The sequence below is a fragment of the Loxodonta africana genome, chromosome X (genome assembly GCF_030014295.1).
Source record: "Loxodonta africana isolate mLoxAfr1 chromosome X, mLoxAfr1.hap2, whole genome shotgun sequence".
Lineage (NCBI taxonomy): Eukaryota > Metazoa > Chordata > Mammalia > Proboscidea > Elephantidae > Loxodonta > Loxodonta africana.
Window position 1 is genome coordinate 26,667,059 of NC_087369.1, and position 25,451 is coordinate 26,692,509.

At 41.9% G+C, this 25,451-nt stretch overlaps 1 protein-coding gene across 2 annotated transcripts in view; it reads right to left on the reverse strand.

Annotated features, from left to right (window-relative positions):
- The window catches only part of PCYT1B (phosphate cytidylyltransferase 1B, choline), a 118,859-nt gene that overhangs the window by 75,992 nt on the left and 17,416 nt on the right, over positions 1-25,451 (reverse strand). The window contains exon 1 of one of the 2 annotated variants that reach the window (XM_003416055.4): positions 15,106-15,445. The exons of the other annotated variant lie outside the window; for it this stretch is intronic. Within the exon in view, the coding sequence (XP_003416103.1) occupies positions 15,106-15,222 (117 nt within the window). The 5' untranslated portion in view covers positions 15,223-15,445. Of the gene's footprint in view, positions 1-15,105; positions 15,446-25,451 lie in introns of those variants that run through there. 2 annotated transcript variants of the gene reach the window in all.

Sequence of the window (25,451 nt, forward strand, 5' to 3'; positions counted from 1 at the left end):
AAAGAGGAAGGTAGGAATGCTAAAACAATAATGCCATGGTCTGAGGCCAGCAACGGGTAATCAGATCCTAGCAAGGCAGAGGCTGTACCTGGGAGATTATTGGAAGAAAATAGGTCTAGCTTGCAAGGATTTAGTTTGTTCCTACCTTCCTTGCTTTCTCCTTTTTATCCTGCCCCCATGATCAGCCGGAATAAATCTTCCTGTACATTTATTCCACTAAGGGGCACTGAGAAGCTTGTACAGGCACCAGCTAAAGATGCGAGTTTCAGAACTATGGCCTGACCCAGTGTTGGACTTTATTTAACCCCAAATACTATGCTTAGATGGATAACATCGGTTAAAGAAGGACCCCAGCATTCAATGCTATGCTGCCATGCCTCAAAGAAAACCCAATGTTTCGAATGTCAGTGTTATGAAATAGCTAAATTAGGAGGCTATTGTTCACTTTAAAAATAGATTCAACATAGGTTTCTTTAAACAATGAGTAGAACATTCAAAATATGATTCCACATGCATTCAACCTTTCTGAAGAATGCATCTGAAGAATAAAGAGAACAACAGAGTGGTTTGCACAACATTAATAAAAAATTCCAAAGTGCTTTGCGAACATTTGTTATTCATATTGAGGCAATGTGTCTTACCATATGTCATTCAACCTGTTGTTACTCCAGATTGATAAAACCCAAGGAGGTGAGGAGTGGGGCAATCCTGACTTTTGATAGGAACATCAGGTTAAACAGAGCATAAAGACATGGACCATGCTCTGTAGCTATGGAAGCTAATATCACAGTCTTACAACTGAAGAAGATTGTCTATCCAACCCATCATGAGTGATAGAATTGAGGTCCAGAGAAAAGTGATTTGCTTAAGCCCACACAATAATTCAATGCCAAACTAAGACTAGAATGAGACTGTGGGCTCCAGCGAGTAGAGACCAAGTTCGTTGTATTTGTCTCATGGGTAATTTCACTGCGGCCAGTCCTATTCACCCTAGAATTCCAGATCTGAATCTGTCTAATAGGGGTTGGCTTGGAGTCCCAGAGGCCACAAGTGAATAGACACATATCCTCTAATCACTACCACATCTTATCAGGAACCAACCCAGCCCTTCCATCTCTCCCTATCCCCAGACTGGAGGCCTCCAGAGAGGAAATACCCTGGGGCTGGATCCGACTTCCCAGGCTATCCCAGAGTTACACTTCAACACCTGTCAGAACCAAGTGCCTGCAACTTTGCCTCTACCTTCACAGAGAAAATAGAAGCTATCAGATGAGAGATCTTCAACTTTCAATACCCTTCCACTTATAACTTATTTTTATCTAAACCCATCCTTGCCAGATTCCTTATCACCACAGTGGAAGAGTTCAAGCAGGAGCTGTCTCTCTTCCTGCTTGAAGCCAATCTTCTTCCACTTTTAAGAAGATTCTGCCTTAAAAGAATGAGCCAATGAAAAGTTTCAATATTTTGGATGGATAGGATGGAAGCAAAGAAGGAAGGAGGAAGAAAAGCTAGCTTCTCTCAACCCTAAACCCTGATTTATCCACCTCTGGGTACTATACTATACAACTTCACTCACCTTAACCACTGGTGGCGCAGTGGTTAAGCACTCAGCTTCTAACTGAAAGGTTGGCGGTTTGAACCCACCAGTTGCTCTATGGGAGAAAGATGTGGCAGTCTGCCTCCTTAAAGATTACAGCCTTGGAAACCCTATGGGGCAGTTCTACTCTATCCTGTAGTCACTATGAGTCAGAATCGATGGCAACAGGTTTGGTTTATGGGTACTATACAGAGTCCCTGGGTGGTGCAAATGGTTAAGTTTTTTACTACTAACCGAAAGCTTGGTGGTTTGGACCCCTCCTAGAGGCGCCTTGGAAGAAAGGCCTGGTGATCTACTTCCAAAAGGTCACAACCTTGAAAACCCTATGGAGCAGTTCTACCCTGCACACACAGGGTTGCCATGGATCGGAATCAACTCAATGGCAACTGATTTGGTTTGTTTGGTTTTGGGTACTATACACTGTTTCTCCTCACAGTGAAGCTTCTGCCTCACAGCCTCCTCAACCTACTGCCATCTGGCCTCTGTTTCCAACACTCCATGGAAACATCACCATTGACCTCTCCTTTCTAAATCCAAAGACGACTTTTCCTTTTTATCTCATTTGATCTCTCTGCTGCATTTGGCTCTATTGGACATTCCCTCTCCCTTAACTCCTAACTTTTAAGAAATACTTCTCTGCCTTCTTTTCATGATCCTTCCTCTACTGGCTCTTTGAATGATGCTCTTTAGAGGTTCATCTTGGAAAGATTCTGAAGTAAAGTAGATCAATTTAACTAGATTTTATGTAGAGATAGGCAGATATAGGGAGAATTCTAATCCTCCTTTAATTATAGCTCATTTTCCCCTCCTTAAAAATTTGATAGGGTCAGTTATTTTCTAGAATTAGCCCATAGTAGGATTATCTTGGAGTTCCTGGATAGTGACAACAGTTAAGTACTTGGCTACTAGCTGAAAGGTTGGTGGTTCAAACCCACCCAGAGGCGCCTTGGAAGACAGGCTGGTGATCTGCTTCCAAAAGGTCACAGCCTTGTAAACACCGTGGAGCACAGTTCTACTCTGCACACATGGGGTCATCATGAGTTGGAATCAACTTGCTGGCAACTAACAACAACAACAACAGGATTATTCTGTGGCACTCTTGCTAGCTAACCATTTCCATTCACTTCTTTCATTGCCCAGAAACTATCGTGCTCAATTTCACTCCCATCTCCTCCATGCTAATGTCTCCTATATCTACATCTCCTACCCAGACTTCCCTCCTGAACTCCAGAACTAAACATGAATTAGACATGTCCAAGTGCAATGTGAAATGTATTTATCATTGTGCAGCCTCCGAGTTCATCCTTCACAGGGCTGGGTAGGTGTGTCTGAGCTCCCTTTAAAGCCACATGGGCTATTGAGCACTCGAAATGCAGCTAGTCTGAATAAAGGTGTGCTGTAAGTGTAATATGCACACAGGATTTCAGGCTTAGTACGAAGAAAAGAGTGTAAAATAGCTCAATAATTTTTCAATCAATTACATGTTGAAATGATAATATTTTTGATTTCTTGGGTTAAATAAAATATATTATTAAAACGAATTTTACCTATTTCTCTTTACTTTTTTTAAATTCGGCTACTGGGTCAACGAAAGCAAGGGAAACCCTCCATAAAATGAATTGACACAATAGCCAGAACAATGGACTCAGACATACCAATGATCACGAAGATGGCACAGGACAGGGAAGTGTTTCATTCTGTTATACGTAGGGTCTCCACGAGTCAGAGCCAACTCAACGGGAACTGACAACAATAACTGAAGTCCCTGGCTGATGCAAACAGTCAATGTGCTTAGCTGCTGGCTGGAAGGCTGGAGGTTCAAGTCCACCCAGAGGTGGCTCAGAAGAAAGGCCTGGTGATCTACTTCCAAAAACTGAGCCATTGAAAACCCTATGGAACACAGTTTTGCTCCATGAGTTGGCATCAACTCAACAGCAACTGGTAATGTGGCTACTAGAAAATTCTGAATTACATATGTAATTGCACCGTATTGCACCGTATTCCTATGGGATAGCACTGCTCTAGAGGCTGGAATGCACCACTCACAATGGGGACTCAAGAGTCCCTCAGAAATGAATGGATCCTTTCCATGTCCAAAAATACATTTTCGAATCAGCAGTTGCATCTTTTCTTCAAATGCAGGGACTTGTCTTCACTTGGGGGTTAGGTTCACAGAGTACTCCCTGCTGAGTAGTACTTCTGCTCAATGGATAAAATACAGCTTTTGAGAAGGTCTAATATATTAAAATCAAACTTATAAAAAAGCTCTCTTAAGGGGTTTCAGCATCCTGGCAGGCTTCCACATTCCAAACTACCACCTTCTATGAAGTGGAAATAATCTTCAAGGGCAGAGTGTGGATTCACTTCCTGTCTCTCGACAGCACCTGGTGCTTTGCTGTGTATAGAAGTTGTTAAGCTTCTGTGGATCCTGTTGGTAGGGACTGGTAGGGAACTAAGTTTTCTGTTACCTTCTAAAGTCCACCACCGCTGAATATTTTTAATCCCCCTTACTGCCTGAATGAAGACATATGCACCCTTCGGATTTATATATGCTCAAACACCAAAATAAAATTAAAAACGTACCCATACTCTTATATTGGATTTAGTTTTACTTCTTCTATGAGTTTGTTGTTGTTATTGGTGCCACCAAGTCTATTCTGACTCGTGGTGACCCCATGTGACAGCGTAGAACTGCCCCCATAGGGTTTCCTAGGCTGTAAAAAAAAAAAAAAATTTTTTTTTCAATCTTTACAGGAGCAAATCACCAGGTCTTTTCTCCAGAAGAACCTCTGGTGGGTTTGAATCGCTGACCTTTCAGTTAGCAGCCAAGTGATCAACCGTTGCGCCACCAGGGTGTGCATATAAGGAGTTTAGCATTAGGCAAGTGGGGGCTGGGGGAAGTGAAAGAACAAATTTTTAAAAATGGAAGAAATTAATTCATTGATTCCATGCTCAATATGCCTCTTATCAATCTGCAAGAAATGGATGTTGCATTTGGACTGAGACCAGCAGGAAGATGTCTAATAATAACCTTGGGCAGAATTCCAGTTGACCACAGTAAATGCCCAAGGAAGCTCATGCCTGTTTATTTTCACCAACACAGCACATTAAGAGTACCTCACTTTTAAAATGTATGCTCCTCCGAGTGGCTAAATAGATGGTGATACTACTAAAGGAATGCACTGATGTTTGCAGAAATCTGGTCATCTTTTTGAGCACTAGCGGGTGAGTGGCCTACCTCCCAGCTGACATAATGCGCCTTCTGCAAGACAGCAGTCTCTTGGCACTGCTCCACTTTGAAGTCAAGCCCCAAATGAACTGCTACTAACATGGCATATTGAACCAGTCCTTTTTTTTATTTCCAAGGCCTTCTCGGTTGATCCATAGGACATCCATCTTCATGGAAGTGGCTATTGTAGGCTAGAATTATAACTTCCTTCTGACAGCAGAATACGCCCTTAGAATAACTTGACATAGGTTATTAACCAAATCCTCAAGCAGACAGCTTTCAGGGTGGCTGAACCTTGTTAGAAAGAGCCTATGGAGCACCCACTGGGCACAGAGAATTTGTCTAGGCCTAGTTTGAGGATTGGGGAGCTATAAAGATACAATCTTTGCCCATAAAGAGTCCTTATCCCTCAGGAGTTAGTTCTCCAAAAAGGGCTGTAACTTCATACCACCCAAGGCCACTCAGCTTCTCTTCTTGATAGTCAAGCCTACCAGTTACCCTGCATCATGTTTAAGCAGAAAAATAGTAAAGAACTAAAAACAGGTCAAGGATCAAGAATAAATACTGTAACAACAGAAAGACTTCGGAGAAACATCTCAAACCCAACACCAGGGTAAGGTGGAAAGGGTGATAAGATTACATTCCTAAGATAGAGATACTATCATAAAACCTAGATCGTTTCCTGTGATTTCTCTACCAATTTCATCTTTGGCATTATTTTATTCTACTCCTCTCCTCTCTTATCATTTCCTCCAATGAAGAATTAAAAAAAAAAGTTGCCATTGAGTTGATTCTGACTCATAGCAACCTTATAGGACAGGGTAGAACTGCCCCATAGAGTTTCCAAGGAGCGCCTGGTGGATTCGAACTGCTGACCTTTTGGTTAGCAGCCATAGCTCTTAACCACTACGCCACTAGGGTTTCCCAAAGAAGAATAAAGCAGGTGAAAATACTACATATATACCTTTCAGAAAAATGTTCCCTGGAAACATGATTCAATCATATCCTTAATATCATTACCAATGTTTATTTAGGTATGACACCTTCCCTCTCCATTTTCTACTAATGTTAAATAAGCCAGTTAATTCAATTTAAAGATATCTGGAGGAATTCTGGGAAGATGGCACTGTAAACAAACCATCCTTCTGACCCTCCCCTACATATACAACAAGAAGTACAAGAAATGGGTGCTCAGCTTTGAGGGACTCTAAATTGGGAAGCAGAGGCAAGCAGCAGGGAACTGCAGATAGACAAGAATTAACAAATCAACAACGAGTCGCATACGGTAGGAAAATTGCTTCTTCTTCCACCATCCTTGCCCCCTCCCCAGCCATGTGGGCTGTCAGCTGCTGTGAACTGGGGTAGTGGCCCCATAAAAAGAACCTGCTTTCCTGACCACCACAGCCCCTGCCTGTACAAAAAGACAGGACCTCAAGTTTCTGCCCTAAAATCAACAAGGCAGACCTCCCCAGGAATCCCTTTGGAGTGTGCCAGTGCCTCCCCTACCCAGACACTGTTGGTCACAAGCCTACTGCAATTGCTACAAAAGGCTGCCTGTGCAGTGGAGTCTGCTCTCACAGTCAACACTCTACCTGCCTCCCTGCACACCCCATAGCTCAGGCCTCTGAAACCAAACAGAAGAACCTCCCAGGGAGTCAGTTCTGGTCTTTCTGTTTCCCCTTTCAGTCAGTAAGGAAACCCTGGTGGTGTAGTGGTTAAGTGCTATGGCTGCTAACCAAGAGGTCAGCAGTTCAAATCCGCCAGGCACTCCTTGGAAACTCTATGGGGCAGTTCTACTCTGTCCTATAGGGCCGCTATGAGTCGGAATCGACTCGACGGCACTGGGTTTTTTTGGGTTTTTCAGTCAATAGTGAGGACTGCTGCTGACTGAGGCTGCTGTGTGCTAAGAAGCAGGGATCTTTAATGGAAGCTACACCCACACCCAACATACTACATGGAGGGCTCTGATGGCCACAAGGCAGACCTCCCTGGAGGTCCATTTGGAGCGTGACATCCCCTTCCCACCCAGACACTGTCACCTGCAAGCCTGCTGTGAATTGCTGCAGAAAAACCCTGTAGTGGAGTCTGAGTCTGCTCTGTCAGTCAGCACTCTACCTGCCTCCCTGTGCACTGCATAGCTCTGGCCTCTGAAACTAACAGGACAAACCTCCCTGGGGGTCAAGTGGGGTTAGTCTGCCCCCACTTCCAGTTGGCCTGAGGACTGCTGACTGAGTCTGCTGTGTGTTAGGAAGCACAAGTCTTGAGTGGAGGCTGCACTCACAGCCCACAATCTACCGGGGGGAACTCTGATAACAACAAGGCAGACTTCCATGGGGATCTGACCAGAGTGTGACACCCCCACCCCCTCAGTAATTGCTGGTAGCCAGGCTGTTGCAAACTCCTACACAAGACCCCTGCAGTGGAGTCTGTGCCCACAGTCAGCACCCTACCTGCTTCCCTGTGCACCCTATAGCTCAGGCCTCTGAAACCCATAGGACAGACCTCCCTGGGGATCAGTTTAGGTCTTTCTGCTCCCCCTTACAGTCGGCACTGAGGACTACTGACTGAGATTGCTATGTGCTAGAAAGCAGACATCTTGAGTAGAAGCAAACATAACACTGATACCCAAACCAGACAAAGATACCACAAGAAAAGAAAACCACAGGCTAATATCTCTTATGGATAGAGATGCACAAATCCTCAACAAAATACTAGCAAACAGAATCCAACAGCATATTAAAAGAGTCATACACCATGACCAAGTGGGATTTATTCCAGGAATGCAGGGATGGTTTGACATTAGAAAATCAATCAACATAACACACCACATCAATAGAACAAAGGAAAAGAACCACATGATCATCTCTATGAATGCAGAAAAAGATTTGATAAAATCCAACACCCTTTCTTGATGAAAACCCTAAAGACAATTGGAATAGAAGGGAAATTCCTCAATATGATTCAGGGCACATATGAAAGGCCAGCAGCCAACATTATATTTCATGAAGAAAGACTGAAAGCTTTCCCCTTGAAATCAGGAACAAGACAAGGGTGCCCACTCTCACCACTTATATTCAATACTGTATTAGAATTCCTAGCCAGAGCAATAAGACAGGAAATAAAATGTATTCAGATTGGAAAAGAAGAAGTAAAATTATCTCTATTTGTAGATGATATGATCCTATATATAGAAAATCCCAAAGAGTCCACAAGAAAACTTTTAGAGCTAATAGAGGAATTTAGCAAAGTTGCAGAGTACAAAGTCAACAAACAAAAATCAATTGGGTTTCTATACACCAGCAATGAGAAATCTGAAAGGATAATTAGGGAAACGATTCCATTTACAATAGCATCTAAGAGAATAAAATATATATGAATAAATCTAACCAGGGACGTGAAGGACTTATACGATGAAAACTCTATAACACTGCTGAAAGAGATTAAAGAAGACAAATAAAAGGAAAGATGTTCAATGTTCATGGATTAAAAGAATTAATATTATTGAGATGTCAATACTACCTAACGTGATCTATAGATTCAGTGCAATCCCGATCAAAATTCCAACAACCTTCTTTACAGAAATGGAAAAACCAATCCTCAACTTTATTGGAATAGCAAGAGACTCCAAATAGCTAAAACAATGTTGAAGATAAAAACAAAGTAGGAGGGCTCACCCTTCCTGATTTTATAACATACTATACAGCTACGGAAACCCTGGTGGCGTAGTTGGTTAAGTGCTACAGCTGCTAACCAAAAGGTCAGCAGTTAGAATTCACTGGGCGCTTCTTGGAAACTCTACAGGGGGCAGTTCTACTCTGTCCTATAGGGTTGCTATGAGTCAGAATCAACTCGATGGCAGTGGATTTGGTTTTTTTAATTTTATACAGCTACAATAATCAAAACAGCCTGGTACGGTCTAACGATAGACACATAGATCATTGGAATAGAATTGAGAATCCAAAATAAACCCACACATCTGTGGTCAACTGACTTTTGATGAGGGTGCGAAGTCCATTTGATGGGGAAAAAGAATCTCTTCAATAAATGGTGCTGGGAAAATTGGATCTCCACATGCAGAAAAATGAAGCAGGATCCATGCCTCACACCATACACAAAATCAAATTCAAAATGGATTAAGGACCTAAATTTGCAAACTAAAACCATAAAATTCTTAGAAGAACAACTGGGGGCAACACTATCAGGCCTAGCTTTCAACAATGGATTATCTAATATAATAAGAAAAGCACAATCAGCAGAAGACAAAATAAATAAATGGGACCACATAAAACTTAAAAACTTTTGTTCATCAAAAGACTTTACCAAAAAAGTGAAAAGACAAACTACGAACTGGGCAAATATCTTTGGAAACTATATATCTGATAAGAATGTAATACACAATATATATATACATAAAACTTCAACAACAAAAAGACAAATAACCCAATCATGAAATGGGCAAAGGGTTTGAATAGACATTTCACCAAAGAGGACATTCAAATGGCCAGCAGGCATATAAAAAGATGCTCAGTGTCATTAGTAATCAGAGAGAAGCAAATCAAAACCACAATGAGATACCATTTCACTCCCACTAGGATGGCTAAGATTTAAAAAAAAAAAAAAAAAAAGCAAAATAACGAATGTTGGCGAGGATGTGGGGAAATTGGAATCCTTATTCGTTGCTGCTGGGAATGCAAAATGGTACAGATGTTATGGAAAACAGTGTGGCGGTTCCTCAAAAAACTAAAAATAGAACTACCATATGACCTAGCAATTCCACTCCTAGATATACACCCAAAAGACTTGAAAGCAGAGGCTCAAAAAGAGACTTGTACACCAATGTTCATTGAAGCACTATTCACAATAGCCAAAAGGTGGAAACAACCTAAATGCCCATCAACAGATGAATGGACAACAAAATGTGGTACATACATACAGTGGAAGACTACTCAACCAGTAGGAGAAATGAAGTCTTGATACATGCTACAGTATGGATGGAGCTTGAAGACATTATGCTGAGTGAAATAAGTCAATCACAAAAGGACAAATATTGTATGACCTCACTTACATAAAGAGAAAAGAAAAGGCAAATGTATAGAAACCAAAGTTTATCAGTGGTTACCAGGGGCAGGAGGGAGGGGGAAAAGGGAGGTTAACGGTGATGGAAAAATTACACTGATTAAGGGTAGAGTTGCACAGTTGGTCATTTTAATTGCTGTCAATAAGTTGTACACCTGTATAAAGGTGAACTGGCAAAAGTTGTGTGTTAGATATATTTACAACAATGACAAAAAAAAAGAGGAGCTGCTAAAGCTGGTTATGTACAACCAAACACCTCCTGGGATTTTGTTCCTTGGTTTGAAGATTTAGGGTCATGGTTTCATGCGACATCCCAAGTAATTGGCCTTATAACATGTTTAGTGTTTCTGTTCTACCTCCTAGTTTGTTGTGTAGTGCCTGGGGTCTTAAAAGCTTGCAAGCGGCCACCCAAGGCACAGTTGGTCTCTTTTTGCCTTGAACAACAGAGGAAGAAGGAGAGTCAGGAACAGGAGGAGAATATGGAATGTGTGGCTAATTCCCTCCTTGAACAACTGTGTCCTTTGCCATGAGACAGAACTGGATGGTGCCTGGCTATCATTACTGAACATTTTGATCAAAGATTCCATACAAGAATCCTGACCAAAATGGGAAAAATTGCAGAAGAGAATTTCAGATTCTCATGGACCCCAGACTTGCTGGAGCCAAGAAGGTTGGATGAAGCCCTCAAAATATTGCCCTGAGATAATCTTTAAACCTTAAATCAAAAATATCCCCTGAAGTCATCTTAAAACCAAATAATAGTTTAACATATCTAGTAAAAAAAAAAAAAAAAAAAAGGTCTGCTGTGAGCATTATGCTCTTTTAAGAACTACCTATGTGGGATCAAGGGGTCCTGGTGGTATAGTGGTTAACTGCTACAGCTGCTCATCAAAGGGTAGGCAGTTCGAATCTACCAGCCACTCCTTGGCCTAGGGTTTCTAGGGGCAGTTCTACTCTGTCCTATTGGGTCGCTCTGAGTCAGCATTGACTCAATGGTAATGAGTTTGGTTTTTTTTGAGGGGGTATACGGGGTCAAATTGACGACAGCAACTTGAAAGATTAGGTAGGAACCTTAGAGGTCAGTGAGTTTATGCTAATGAGGGAGGAACAACTCAGAAAAGGAAGGTGAGAATGGTTGCACAGCATGAAGAATGTAATCAACGTCACTGAATTGTACATGTAGAAACTGTTGAATCGGTGTATGTTTTGATGTCTATATACATTCTCAACAATAATAACAAAATAAATAGAATTTAGAAAAAAAAATAAAAATTTTTATTTTTTTTAGAAAAAAAAAATGACCTGAAAAAAAATAAAAAGATATCTGAATACCCACAATGCCAGGCCCAGTATTAGAAATCAGGGATACAGTGGTGACAGACAACTTTCTCCTCAACATCCATCTGGGAAACTTGGACTGGCTCTTCAGGGAGTTCAGCACGCTTTCATTTATGCCACAATTGCTCCTGGTAATGCACCTCTCAACACACTGTGCCTTTACGAAAAATGTATCAAAACTGTTTATGTGTCAGTCTTTTTTTTCTGGAGTCTCCAGACCAAAAACTACATGAGCTCTCAGAGCCCAGCACATAGTAGGTTTTCAAATCAATGTGGGCTAAATTCAACTGTATCACAATGGATACCTTTCACTGTAAACCATATATGGACAAACACACATAAACCCAGGCACAGAAGCACTGTACACACTTTTTGCTCATGTGCCATGCTTAGAGAGAGCAGAGTTTATAACAGAAGGTTTAAATAAAAACTGTATTTCTAAACACTGACATCAGTTCACATTCAGAGCTTTGAAGCAAAGTTTTATGGCCCTTTATATACCGAGAAATTTTCTTTTCCAAATCTACCAGCTGCTCCTTGGAAACTCTATGGGGCAGTTCTACTCTGTCCTATAGGGTCGCTATGAGTCGGAATCGACTTGACGGCAGTGGGTTTGGTTTGGTTTTGGTTAGGTAAAGTGAGAGGGAGTTTGGGGACCCAGTGTGTGCCTTAGCTAATACAATTAGAGCCACTTTGGTAATTGCTACTTTTATAAGAGTCCTGTTTCCTCTAAACTCTCTGAATTCAGGTTTGGTAACAACTGGGAGAAGGAGTCTAGCCTTGGTGAAGAATCTAAGCGTGGGATGTCCTCCTTAAGCAAAACTAAAACAAACCTATTGCCACTGAGTCAATTCCAACTCAATAGGACAGAGTAGAACTGTCCGCATAGAGTTTCCAAGGAGCAGCTGGAACAGCCGACCTTTTGGTTAACAGCTGAGCTCTGAATCACTGCACCACCAGGCCTCCCTAAGCAGGTCCCTCTCAAATCCTTCAAACACTTTCCATAGTGAGCTAAGCAGCCACACCTTGATGACTGTGGCTGGGCCTCAGTGACCCACGTGTGATTTGGGGCAATATGCTTGGGTGCTGGGAGAAACACAGAATTTAGAGAATTTGAGATATGAAATTTTAAGAAAGCTACAAGACCAACCTCACCAAAAAACCAAACCCGTTGCCGTCGAGTCAATTCCGACTCATAGCGACCCTATAGGACAGAGTAGAACTATCCCATCTGGTTTCCAAGGAGTGGCTGGTGGATTCAAACTGCTGACCTTTTGGTTAGCAGCCAAACTTAACCACTGCACCACAGAGCTCCACAAGATCAAGAGAAACTACTAATATCCATAAGTAGAAATGCCAATTTTGCATTTTCACTTGCCATTCATTTTTCTTCAACAAACTTGGTTATTAAGTACTTAACATGTGCAAATCATAAGCAAGGCAAGTTGGGCGCTGAAAGGTAAGTCTAAATTTAGATCACACCCTTACAGTGGTCAAATAAAGCTTGATGATGAGACAAAGGGAGCTTCAAAAAATTTAATGGTGGTTTATAAATTGATTGCAGCCCCTATTCAAACAGAACCAATTTTCAGCAGCCCATGATAATTAATGATGAACAACATGGAAACATATTATCAAAGGTAGATCGAATTAATCACTTCACCAGTTCAACTTCTGTACATCCCTATGGTGCCTGCAAACCCTCACATACTTTAATTCAGAACTGTCAAGAAGATGGCAAGGGCATTAATCTCACTCAAGGCTCAGAGTGTTGTAGGGGAAAGATCTTCCACTTTGTAGGTCTAGAGCTCTGGGTTCAAATCTCATCTCTGCCCCTTGGTAAACATGTGACCTTGAGGAAGTCACTTACCCTCTCTGAACTTCAGTTTCCTCATTTCTAAAACAGGCAGGGAGTTGGGGAGGGTGGGGACATTGCCAGCTTTGCATGGCTCTTGTGAGTTATCATGGGGATGAGCTATCACAAGAGAAAGTGAAAAGTAACTTGAACTTTCTTCCTTCCCTTGATTTCCTCTGCCCACCTCTCACGTAGAAACAACCAAGGAAGAAAAGAGCTAAAAGACAAAAAGGGAAGGAAAGGAAATGGACACGAGAGACCGGAACTGAATGCAGCCTTTCTCTCCTCTGCCCTTTACCTCCATCAGGAATGTGTGTGATGCAAATCTGAACACTGGGTTTACTTTAAAAAATATTGGGGGTGCTCTTGTAACAGATTTTTTAAAACTTTATCATGGTAAATTACACATAACAAAAAATTTGCCATTTTACCCATTTTTACACGCACAATTCAGTGGCATTATCACTTTCACCATGTTGTACAACCATCACTCCTATCCATTTTTCAAAAGTTTTCCATCACCCCAAGCAGAAACTCAGCACCCCTTAATTGAAAGAGATTTTTAGTGGTCAATTTTTTTCACTGCTGAATTGTGAATTGTTTAGTGGCTCAAAGGAATCCCTTAGTAACAAACTAATTGGCATGGCTTGTCTCCCATGAGAATATAGATACTACATTGTGCTATGTCCTTCAGTAAGTGGCTTAAGTTCTGGGAGCTGTTATTAAACTACGCTAAGAAAATAATTTTTTTTTAAAAAGGAAACAGTGAACAAAAGTCCATAGAGTTCTAATACCACTTCCTTTGTTTTCTTGTTTTATAGGAAGTTGTTCTACGTCTGCCTTTGAACCCTTGCTAACCCTTTTAAGAAATAACATTCCCATAATGGGCTGGCCTACCAATCTATGAGCCCTTATTTTGGGGGGTGTCACAGAAAATGCCACATCACACTATCCTTAAAAAAAAAAAAACTCTTCGCAGGGTCAAACTCCACAACCAATCAAAAGATTCCACGTCATAACTTTGTCTCAAGCCTTAGAATTTGGGTTCGGGAAAATCGCTAGAGAGAGTCGAACTAGTGTGCGTCTTAGATTTGGGGGCTCAAAGAGAGGTCTCTCCAAGTCCCACAAGACTTTAGACCACAGAAAATCCACCACCCCTTTGGTGTTTTTGATTCCTTGGAGGACATGCGTTGAGGTGCCTGGGAACAAACTTCCACATCTACTTAGGGGACCATGACCAGTGGCAGGGAAACTGATCAAATTGGGAAGCCGGTTACTGAGACGGAAGAAAGCGCTTCCATTCCTTGAGAGTGGGTCCTCTCAGTGCGCGGTTCCCACACTTTCGTTATTAAACATATGCAGCCCCTTTTTCTAAATAAATGTAGTTCCCCCAGATTCCCACTCCCTAAAGAGAAACCCTCACAGCACCCTCCGGAGATTTTTACAATTCATTTAAAAGTCACAGCATTTCTAAAGGTATCACTGAAGCGCTCTTGCTTGTTTATTTTTAAATTGTCAAATGAAGGAAGTTTTTGCTTCCCATGTCGTTCTATTTTGTCCAAAATTGGCATTAGGCACACAAAATCAGTTGAGGACAGTATCATTCCTTAGCTAGGATTTTGAACTTAACTAGGGACCCTTCACCAAGCTTTGAGAAGAAAACCCCATTTGTAAATTACACTGTAGGGTTTTTTTTTTCCTCTCCCCACCCCCCCGACGAAAATCCACCTACCAGGAAAAAAGCCATCCCCTCCTCCTTTCCTCCCAAGGTACAAAAACACAGCCATCCCCGGCAGCCCGTTTCCGACCCAGCCAATACAATAATGCTTTGTAAACTGAGAGCAGCGCCAGGTTGAGAGGCGAAGTCTAAACAGCTGAGGATTAGGCGGTAGCTACATTTCATTTACAGGAAAATCCCCTAAGCATCGTTTTCCTCGCTGGCTGGAGGAGCCTAAGGAACTCTTTTGCGCCATAGCCACGCATACATTTGCATCCTTTGTCTTTACTTACCAGTCGAGGCTGTGGGCATGTGTGCTCTATTTCCTCCATGGTTTCTGAGGGAGGCTCATTGGAAAGGGATTTTGGGATACCTGTTTCTGACTCAGCATCAGTGGTGAGTACTGGCATGGCCAGCAAACGCTCCCTCCAGCTCTACACAATCTGAGTCTCCTCGCAGACGGAGAATGTTTTCTTTGTCACGTATTTTTGTCTCCTCTACCCATCCCCCTTCTTCTTCCCTTCTTTTTGTCTTCCCCGGGGGCAGTAAAGGGGTTCCCCCCTCTTCCCTTTCTTTCCCGGAGAAGCCAGAGGCAAGGCCTCAGTTTATCACTATAACAACCAGCCGGCTCTGGAGCGGCGGGTGCGGAATACAGTATCCTCATTTGTATGGAGCGCGCTGGTTGGCTACTGTCATCATAGAACCACTCCGCCGGGGAGCGGCTGCGCCCCATTGGCTGGCCGGCCGTGCCCACGGGGCCTGAACTTGCTGCTTTTGTTTCTTCTGTTTAATTCAGTTGCGAAGGTCTCGGGCCATTCTGGGCTAGGGACCCTGGCTGCACTACCCAGATAAGATAAACCCGCTTCCTGAGGGCCCAGGATGGCTGGAGAAGAACAGAGCAGACCTCCACTGAGAAAGGACCGGGTCCTTGGCACGAGAGAACGATGTGCTGTAGTCAGAATAGTTGCCAAATAAGAGTCACCCTGAAGACAGTGCCACTTTGAGCCCAAACTCACGGTGCCCCCAGTCGCTGGCTTGCCTCGGAGGGGTTCTCAGGGCATTCACGGTGGGCACCTGGGTGTTCACCCCCTGGGCTACACGCGACACTAGCCCTAAGAGATTCCCGGGGACCTGGTGTAGCCCTGGGGCCTCCCGAGGAGAAGCTTTGGGGGAGGTTAAGTTTGTCTTTGACAGCCTGCCTCCCCCCTCTGGCTGCCCTCCTTAATCTCTTCCTCCCTCAACCACTTTCCCTTCCCAGCTATTCTGAGTTTCCTCAAGGAAGTTTTGCTCTTGTCTACCCTTCAGTACACTATTACATGCACTGGTGTGTTATCCCTCTGTTCTCGTTTTACCAGTTCTGGGTCCCATTTCCTAAGCACCCTGCTCTCAGCCAAATGCTGGCAATCAGAGAAACACCCCAGAGGGGATGTTAAACACTGATGTGCCTTAATGTCTAAACCGTCCAGGAATATCTTCATCTTAAGAGGGGTGTTCAGAAGACCAAGCCCTGGGGGCACAGTGATTACTCCTTCAGCTGCTAACCAAAAAGGTTGGCAGTTCGAATCCACCAGCTGCTCCCTGGAAACCCTATGGGGCAGTTCTACTCTGTCTTATGGGGCCGCTATGAGTTGGAATCGACCACAATGGGTTTTGTTTTGGTTTTGTTTTGTTATTTTTGTTTTGTTTTTCTGGTTCTGAAGACACGCATTCAAAGAAAAGAGCCTACAGAGGTATTTGTTCTAGTGAAATGTCACTTTTAATAAACATTAATTAAAAAAACAATAATCGCTAGCATTTATTAAGCACAGGGCACAGTGTTAAACACTTCACCTAGATGTTGTTTAATCTTCATAAGACCCTAAAGCGGTAGATCCTATTAAAAAAAACCATTGCCATCAAGTCAATTCTGACTCATAGCTACCCTACAGGGCAGAGTAGAACTGTCCTATAGGGTTTCCAAGGAGCAGCTGGTAGGTTTGAACTTGCAAACTGCCGACCTTTTGGTTAGCAGCAGTAGCTCTTAACCACTGTGCCACTAGGGCGCCGTAGATCCTATTAGTATCCCCATTTTATAGGTGAAGAAATTGCAACTTTGAGTAATTGCTCAGAGTCCCATAGCTTGTAAGTGGTGGAGCTGGGGTTTGAGGGATTGGGGGGAAGGGAGCAGGGATGCAAAGGGTGTTGGAGAAAAAGCACTTAGGTCAGAGTCCTCTTCAGACAAGTCCCTGAACTTCTATACCTTTCATTTTTACCTATAGCAGTGGTTTTTATCCAAGTGTGGCCCTGGACCAACATCAGCATCCTCTGAGAACTTGTTAGAAATGTGAATTATTGGCCTGACGCCAGACCCGATTGAGTAGTCTGGGGTGGAGCTGGATATGTGTTTCTAACAGATGTCCTAGTGATGCTGGTGCTGCAGGTCCCCGGACCATACTTTAAGAACCACTAATCCAAAGGATGGGATAAAATACCGGACCTGCCTCCCTTAGGGAACTGTGGGAATCAAATGAGATAGCACGTGAAGCACTTTGCAAATTAGAATGTACTATGATAATGTAAGGGGATACTGTTTTTATAACTTCTCAAATAAGCAAACAGGGATAGCCCTAAAAGAGGAAGGGAAAAGGCATTCTGCAAGCAAAGATTTACACCGTTGGACAGTTATAGACCCTGCCACTTTAAATCAGAGCGACACCACTTAACAGTATTATTACTTATGCCTGACGGAATTCCAGTGATTCAGAGAATTCCGATGATACCTGGGTTACTTAAAAAGGGGCCAGTTTCTTCCTACCCCACCTGCCCTCCTGGAAGCACAAAACACCTCAAGCTTCAGGTTTAGCTCTACCAAGCCCTGCAGTACACTTAGGAGCGAGCCCCTTTTCCATCAAGTGCAGTATGCAACGGCTTGCCTTGAGCAAGATATGCACAGGTTTAATGGGTTTCATTACATCAAAGATGAAATTCTGTACTGCAGATTGGTGGGAAGGCACAAATGGGCCTGTGTGTAGCTTGCTTATTGGGTAATCCAGCCCTGTGTGGGGGTGAGATTGTTGTATTCTCATCTCAATAATTTCTTTGCCTTAGAGCAATGATTCTCAAAATGTGGTCCCAGAGGAGCAGCAGGAGCAGTCTTGGGAACTTGTTAGAAATTCTCATTCTCCATCTCAGACTTACTGAATGAGAAGCTCAGGGGGTGGAGCTCAAGAATCTGTGTCTCAATAAATCCTCCAGGTGATTCTGACACATGCTAAGAAAGTTTGAAAACCAGTGCCTTAGAGCCACATGTTGCCATTGGAAGGCATCTAACCCCATATCTCCCACTGTGGCCTGGGCCACTGAGCTGCCCATCAGGTACCTAATTGGTCTTCTGGGAATGGGAGACTCACTTAGTCACTTGCCTGTTTAGCAGAGTCCTAATTTTAATGTCTAGCTGGCTTCTTGTGAGCCTCTCTTGCCCAAGAGCCTGGACCATGCTCTTACCCTCCCTCAGCCAGGCTGCTTTCCTTTTCTGTCTCTCCTGTCCTCACCCTCCCTGCCCCATTGAACCAAGATGTTGCCTCTGCCCAGGGATGAATTATCTTCATTGTGTCACCTGTCAGACCCTCAGCTATGAGTGCCACCTTGTACTAAGTCCACGTCACACCTGACACATATTCATCCCAAGTCCTTGAACCTCTAGAATGAATTGCATTCCCACTAATCTTACTCCAGCCTAGTCTTGGCTTTTTCCCACCCCTCTCTCCACAGTCCAGTGGTTGAACCTCAGCATATCTTGAAGTCCTAATGGCACAACTAGGCTCTTTTAGGCACCAGGGTGAGAGGGATCCTTATCAGATCCATCCACTCTGACCAGAGTCTTGGTTGCTACTGCAGCCTGATTGGAGAACTTCTCCTTAATAATATCTGGATGGGTTATTTTAACTCGGAGCCTTGCGGTGCTATCAAGATGAATAGCTGGGAATGACCAGTTAATTCCACACTATGGAATTAAATATTCCACAACTCTCTAGGGTTTATGTATGGGCAGAGAGTGACAATAAAACCCACTGCCGTCGAGTCAATTCTGACTCATAGCGACCCTATAGGACAGAGTAGAACTGCCCTGTAGAGTTTCTAAGGAGCGCCTGGCGGATTCGAACTGCCGACCTTTTGGTTAGCAGCCATAGCACTTAACCATTACGCCACCAGGGTTTCCCAGTGACAATAAAGGGATAGTAAAACCCAAAAACCAAATCCATCGCTGTCGAGTCGATTCCGACTCATAGCAACCCTATAGGACACAGTAGAACTGCCCCGTAAGGTTTCCAAGGAGTGCCTGGCGGATTCCAACTGCTGACCTTTTGGTTGGCAGCTGTAGCTCTTAATCACTAGGCCACCAGGGTTTATTGGGGTGATGGAAATGTTCTGATGAAATTATTATGGTAATGGTTTCACTTGGAAATTTATCTCAAAGAAATAATCTGAGAAGACGCAAAGATTTATGTACAAAGATGCTTAATGCAGAATTATTTATAAAAGGCAAAAAAAGAGATAATTTAGAGCAATATCAGGAATGGTTAAAAACAAAATATATCCATATAATATAGCATTGGCCATGTATTAAGAGTCATGATTTTGAAGAAATTCTAATGTTATGGAAACACGTTAACATTATACTGCCAGGTAGGAAAAGCAGACTATAGATTATGATTTAAAAAAATGATCTCAATTATGTAATATGTTGTTGTTAGGTACTGTCGAGTCAACTTCGATTCATAGCAATCTCATGTGACAGAGTATAACTGCCCCATAGGGTTTTCCAGGCTGTAATCTTTATAGGAGCAGATCATCAGGTCTTTCTCCTGTGGAGCCTCTGGGTATCTTCAAACCACCAATCTTTCCATTAGCAGCCTAGTACTTAACCATTACTCTACCAAGACTCCTATGTAGTATGTACATGCATAGAAAAAGCACTGGAGGGAAATATATTAAGATGTTAACAGTGAAAACTTTAAACTGTGGGGTTATGGTGTTTTTTGTTTGTTTTCTTTTTATGTTTTATCGCTATAACAAGTATTCAAAAATGAGCACATATTGCTTTTTTAATCAGATAAGAATGAACATTACACCCACCCACCCATACCTGAAAGGTGTCAAGGGCTGGACATGAGGGGTGGGGCAGGCAAGTGAGCAAATAGAAAGGTGCGGCAACTCAGTGACAGAAAACAAGAAAGCTGAAACTGAGGAGCAAAGCTGGGAAAGGGACCTATCTCCCCAAGCACAGACCTATCTCCAGTTAGCAGAAGTGGAGAAAATGTGTTGGAGGCAGGCTGTTCAGAAAATTCCTAGGAAACACTAAGGGATAGAGCGCCTCAGCCTTGCAACCTCTGTGTCAGTACTGCTCCTAACAAGCACCATCATTATTATTTCTGCCATAAATTGAGCTCCTCTTATGTTTTTTTTTTTTATGTTCTTTTAGCACTATACTAGGTGCCTGTTGGAGTCCCTGGGTAGTGCAAATGGCTAATGCACTTGACTGCTAGCTGAAGGGTCAAAGATTTGAGTCCACCCAGATGTGCCCCGGAAGAAAGGCCTGGTGATCTACTTCCAAAAAATCAAACATTGAAAACCCAATGGAGCACAGTTCTACTCTGACATGCGTGGGGCCACCAAGACTTGGAATCTACTGAATGGCAACTGGTGGTGGTGGGGTAGGTGCTTATCATGGACTACCTGTAATTCCTATAACACTTAATCCAATAGATGTAGCCACCCCACTTTACAGATGAGGGAACCAAGCCATAGAGATATCACTTTAGCTTGGAAGAGACCTACAAATGACATGTAGTCATCATTCTTTATACAAGTGGTCTTTACATCTACAATACCAAGTTGTTGAAAATACCATTCCTAAAGATCTGCACAAAAGAACTAAAATAATCTAGTTGTAGCAGATACTGTTCAAGACCTGCCTTACCGTTGCCAAACCTGCATCTCTCTGCTGAAGGACTTTCTCTGGCCATTGGGAACCCCTTCCCACCCCACCCCCACCAATGAAGCAGGTCAGAGAATTAGGCCAGAGAATTAACATCCCACACCCCAAAGAAGCTCTCAGTCAATGATTAATGGGAGTTGGTGCATAAATACCCCAATTCCCTCCTCCCTCAAACGGGATAACTCTGAACTGCATGATCTACACTAACTCCCAGAGTTCCCCAGTGGGATTACGTGCCAATTGGCCGTACTAGTATTTGCTCGACAGTGCACTCTGTATTGGTTGCCTTCTTTTCCTTGTCTCACTTGTCCAACCCCTCGATGGGTGGTTCCTAGACTAACCTTCCAAATAAACTTCTTGATTTGAATCCTTGTGTCACTGGCTACGTCTGGGGGCATCTCAAACAAGACACCATTCCAGTGCTCCATCATGAAGTTCTAATATTTGTTTCTTATGCCACAATACCTTCCGTGTCCTCATCACAGGTGGATAAAAATGAGTCATAACACCACATATAAATATCTTTTAGCCTATTTTTTAAAGTTGTTGTTAGGTGCTGTGGAGTCAATTCTGACTCATAGCAATCCCATGTGACAGAGTAAAACTGCCCTGTAGGGTTTTGCAGGCTGTAATCTTTTATTTTTTTTTATTGTAATTTAGATGAAAGTTTACAGAGCAAACAAGTTTCTCATTAAACAATTAATGCACGTATTGTTTTGTGACATTGGTTGCCAACCCCATGACATGTCAACACTCTCCCCTTCTCAACCTTAGGTTCCCTGTTACCAGCTTCCCTGTCCCCTCCTGTCTTCTTGTCCTTGCCCCTGGGTTGGTGCGCCCATTTAGTCTCGTTTTGTTTTATGGGCCCATCTAATCTTTGGCTGAAGGGTGAACCTCAGGAGCGATTTCATTACTGAGTTATAAGGGTGTCTGGAGGCCATACTTTTGGCCATACTCTTCAGCCTCTGTCAGATCTAGGCTGTAATCGTTATGGAAGCTGATCTCCAAGTCTTTCTCCTTCTCCGCAGAGCTGCTTAGTGGGTTTGAACAGCCAACCCTTCAGTTAGCAACCAACTGCTTAACTGTTGGGCCACCAAGGCTACTTTCAAGCTTTCTCTTATTTAAAAATAACCTTCCCTTCTCTTCTATTTTCCAATCCTTAATCTAGGCATGCTCCTAGAAATTTTATATACATTCTATAATAATATTAGGACAACCCTCCTAAATTAAAAAAAAAATTAACTATAATCTGTATGCCCCTAACCAAAAAGACCAAACCCATTGCTGTCGAGTTGATTCCGACTCATAATGACCCTATAGGACAGAGTAGAACTGCCCTGTAGGGTTTCCAAGGAGTGGCTGGTGGATTCAAACTGCCAACCTTTTGATTAACAGCTGTAGCTCTTAACCACTGCGTCACCAGGGCTACCGTATGCCGCTATGTATATTATATTGCTCTTAATATTTATCAAAAAGGCCACATGTAAAACTTCCTTCATCACTCCTGATGTCACTATTTCTTCCTTGTTTCCTTTTTCTTTTTTATTCTTTTTTTTCTCACTGCCTCAGATTTACCAGACAAGGAATTTATTACAAAGAAGGAAGGGGGATGGAAAAACCAGGGTAAAGTTGATGGAAGAATTGAAGATTTCCTAGAAGCTGTTATTGCCTCCTATAGAATTTTGTTACTTTTACAAGCTCTATTTCAAACCACATTCCCAGTTGTCCAAGTGTGGCTTAAGGTTTAAGGGCCTAAAAGCTGACATACTCCAGAAAAAATTCCACCATACTAAGAATAAAACCCATGCATAAATCCTTTTCACCCACTCCAGGGAAATCATGGTAATAGGAACATCTTGCAGCATAAAGCATTTCATCCCTCACCTGGTGCCTTTGCACACTGAAATCGATCATAATAGCACTCTGAGATTGACATGTTTTAAAACTGAAAATTTTCAAATGAATAAAAGATTTAGAAGTTAAGTGACTTGAGCAAGGTCACACAGTAAGTGGCAGAAGTATCACTTGAACCCAGGTCTCCCAAATTAAAGTCTAACCCTCTTTCCCACAAAACTATACTGCCTTCTTCATGGATATAGTTAGATTTGCTTGATTACCAAGGTTACTGAGCTAGCTCATGCTTATCTCATTATCCAGTATAATCTCGTCATCCTTTTTCTATTTAATTCATATAACATGAAGCATTCTTCACTTGTATTCATTTAGTTCATTTCACTTCTGTGCAACCACTGACTTGGACTCATTGTAGGTGTTTGAATGTGCTAATGACAGAAAAATTAACACACATGCATTGCCAGATTCACCAGTGGTAAAGAGCGAGGCTGGTATATAGGCCCATAACCTGTCAAGACCACTAGAGAAAAAAATAACGGCTAGACATAAAAAGTAGTCTTAGGGATCAAAGATTCCATAGAAGAATCCTGATCAAAAGGGGGGAAAATCAGAACAGAATTTCAAATTCTCATGGACTCCAGACTTCCTGGAGCCATGGACGGTGGATGAACCACTGAAATTATTGCCCTGAGATAACCTTTAAACCTTGAACTAAAAATATCCCCTGAAGTCTTCTTAAAACCAAACAATAGTTTAGCTTAACTAGTAAAAAAGTTCCGCCTTGAGCATTATTCTCTTTTAAGAACTGTCTATATGGGATCAAAGTGACAACAGCAACTTGGAAAATTAGATAGGATCCTTAGGGGTAGTGAGTTTATGTTAATGAGGAAGGAACAACTAGGAAAAGAAGGTGAGATTGGCTGCACAACTTGAAGAATGTAATCTATGTCACTGAATTGTACATGTAGAAACTATTGAATTGGTGTATGTTTTGCTGTGTATATTCTCAACAACAAAAAAATTTTTTAAAAAGTCTGTGGAGGAAAAAAAGTAGTTTCAGAGCTTCAAAACTTGTATTTTGGGGAAAAAAAATCAAGAAGACAGAATGAAACTGCTTTATTTTATTCTTAAGATGGGTTTTCTTTTTTTTCCAACTTCTATAATAACCAAAAAAGAATTGACATTCTCTCAACCAATATTTATTGAGTTTAAGAACTGTCTTAAGGCAACCAGACAGACCAGACATGGCAAATCTACTGCCTACGGCATAAATGAAATACTGCTAATGAAATGTCATCTTACATCTTATGTTTAAAAGAAATAAATGTATGACGTAAGTCAGAGAGTTGGGCAGTAGGGGCTCTAATCCTTAGCACTCATAATGGTTGTGCTCGTGTTTGTGAAGGGCCTAAAAGAGATGTTTGTTGTTTGTTCATTTGTTTCTTTATCAAAATGGAATGTATTTATCTAAATACTGATGATAAAATCAGTCATATATCATATCATATTTTGTTTTGCTGTAGCAAAACAGATATGGCGGCAGCTTTTTGCATAAATTAAAGTTGCCCTTAGCCAGAATAAGTCATTCTTATTGACATTAGCAGCTACGTAGTCAGTAACGAATTATCGTCGCTATTACTTGGTGGTATTTATAAACACTTTTATTTTCTAAGTGTTTTACAATCACTTATTGTCTAATTAATATCTAATCATCTGTTTACAAGTAATAATCACACATGTAGCACAGTTTAATCAAAACTCCCAGTGCAGCCATCATCATACTCATGAATGCTGTGTAAATTTTGGTCTCTCCTTGATGGGTTTGGGTCCAAACACTCGGCTAAAACAGATAATACAAAAAAAAAAAATGAATAAAGATTTCTCGCTCGGATTTGGGGATAATTTGGATTCACAACTTTTGAATGCCAAACATACTATCCGAATGTCAGTGAATAGGTAAGAATATACGTAATTTTAAACACTTAATGGCTCAATTTCATGCACATATGTCATTTTAATTTATTTAATCCACAAAATGGATGATAGTTTATGATACATGGACATGGCCAGGCACAGACTTAACACTGGAAATGTTGGTCACAATCACCATTTCGATGATTTTAATGAAAAAGATCAAATGTAGCAAAGGTAGCTCAGGGACCTTGGATGTTAATAATTTAACCAGGTTCAAGTCTAGACCAAGCTACGACCAGTAGAAACACCTGCCAGTCTTAATTATTCAGCCTAAGTGGATATTCTGCTGTCTCCCTTCAGTCTCTCCAAGTGGTATTCTATGTGCAATTATGGGCACCATGAATGGTTGTTTTGTTTTGTCTTTTATAAGCAGGTGAACAATATTCAGATTTCTTCAAGGTCTTTTCCTTAGGATAAATTTTCCTACAAATAGAATTGCTGAGTCAGAGTACTTGCTTTTTTAAGGCTTTTCATACATTTTTTTTTAATATCGTTTATCAAATTGTCCTCCAGAATGGTTGAAGGAAGTTACAGCTCTTCAGACACTCCTAAAGAGTAGTCTTTCTTTTTTTTAAGCTTTAATAACATATTTTATTTAACCCAGTATATGGAAAATATTTCCGCATGAAACCAATAAGAATTTTTTTTTTCGGAACGTTGAGTGTCAACGAATTTTTTTTAGTTGTGCTTTAGATGAAGTTTTTTAGAATAAACTAGCTTCACATTAAACAATTAGTACACACATTGTTTTGTGACATTGGTTGCCAACCCCATGACATGTCAACAGTCTCCCCTTCTCAGTCTTGGGTTCCCCATTACCAGCTTTCCTGTACC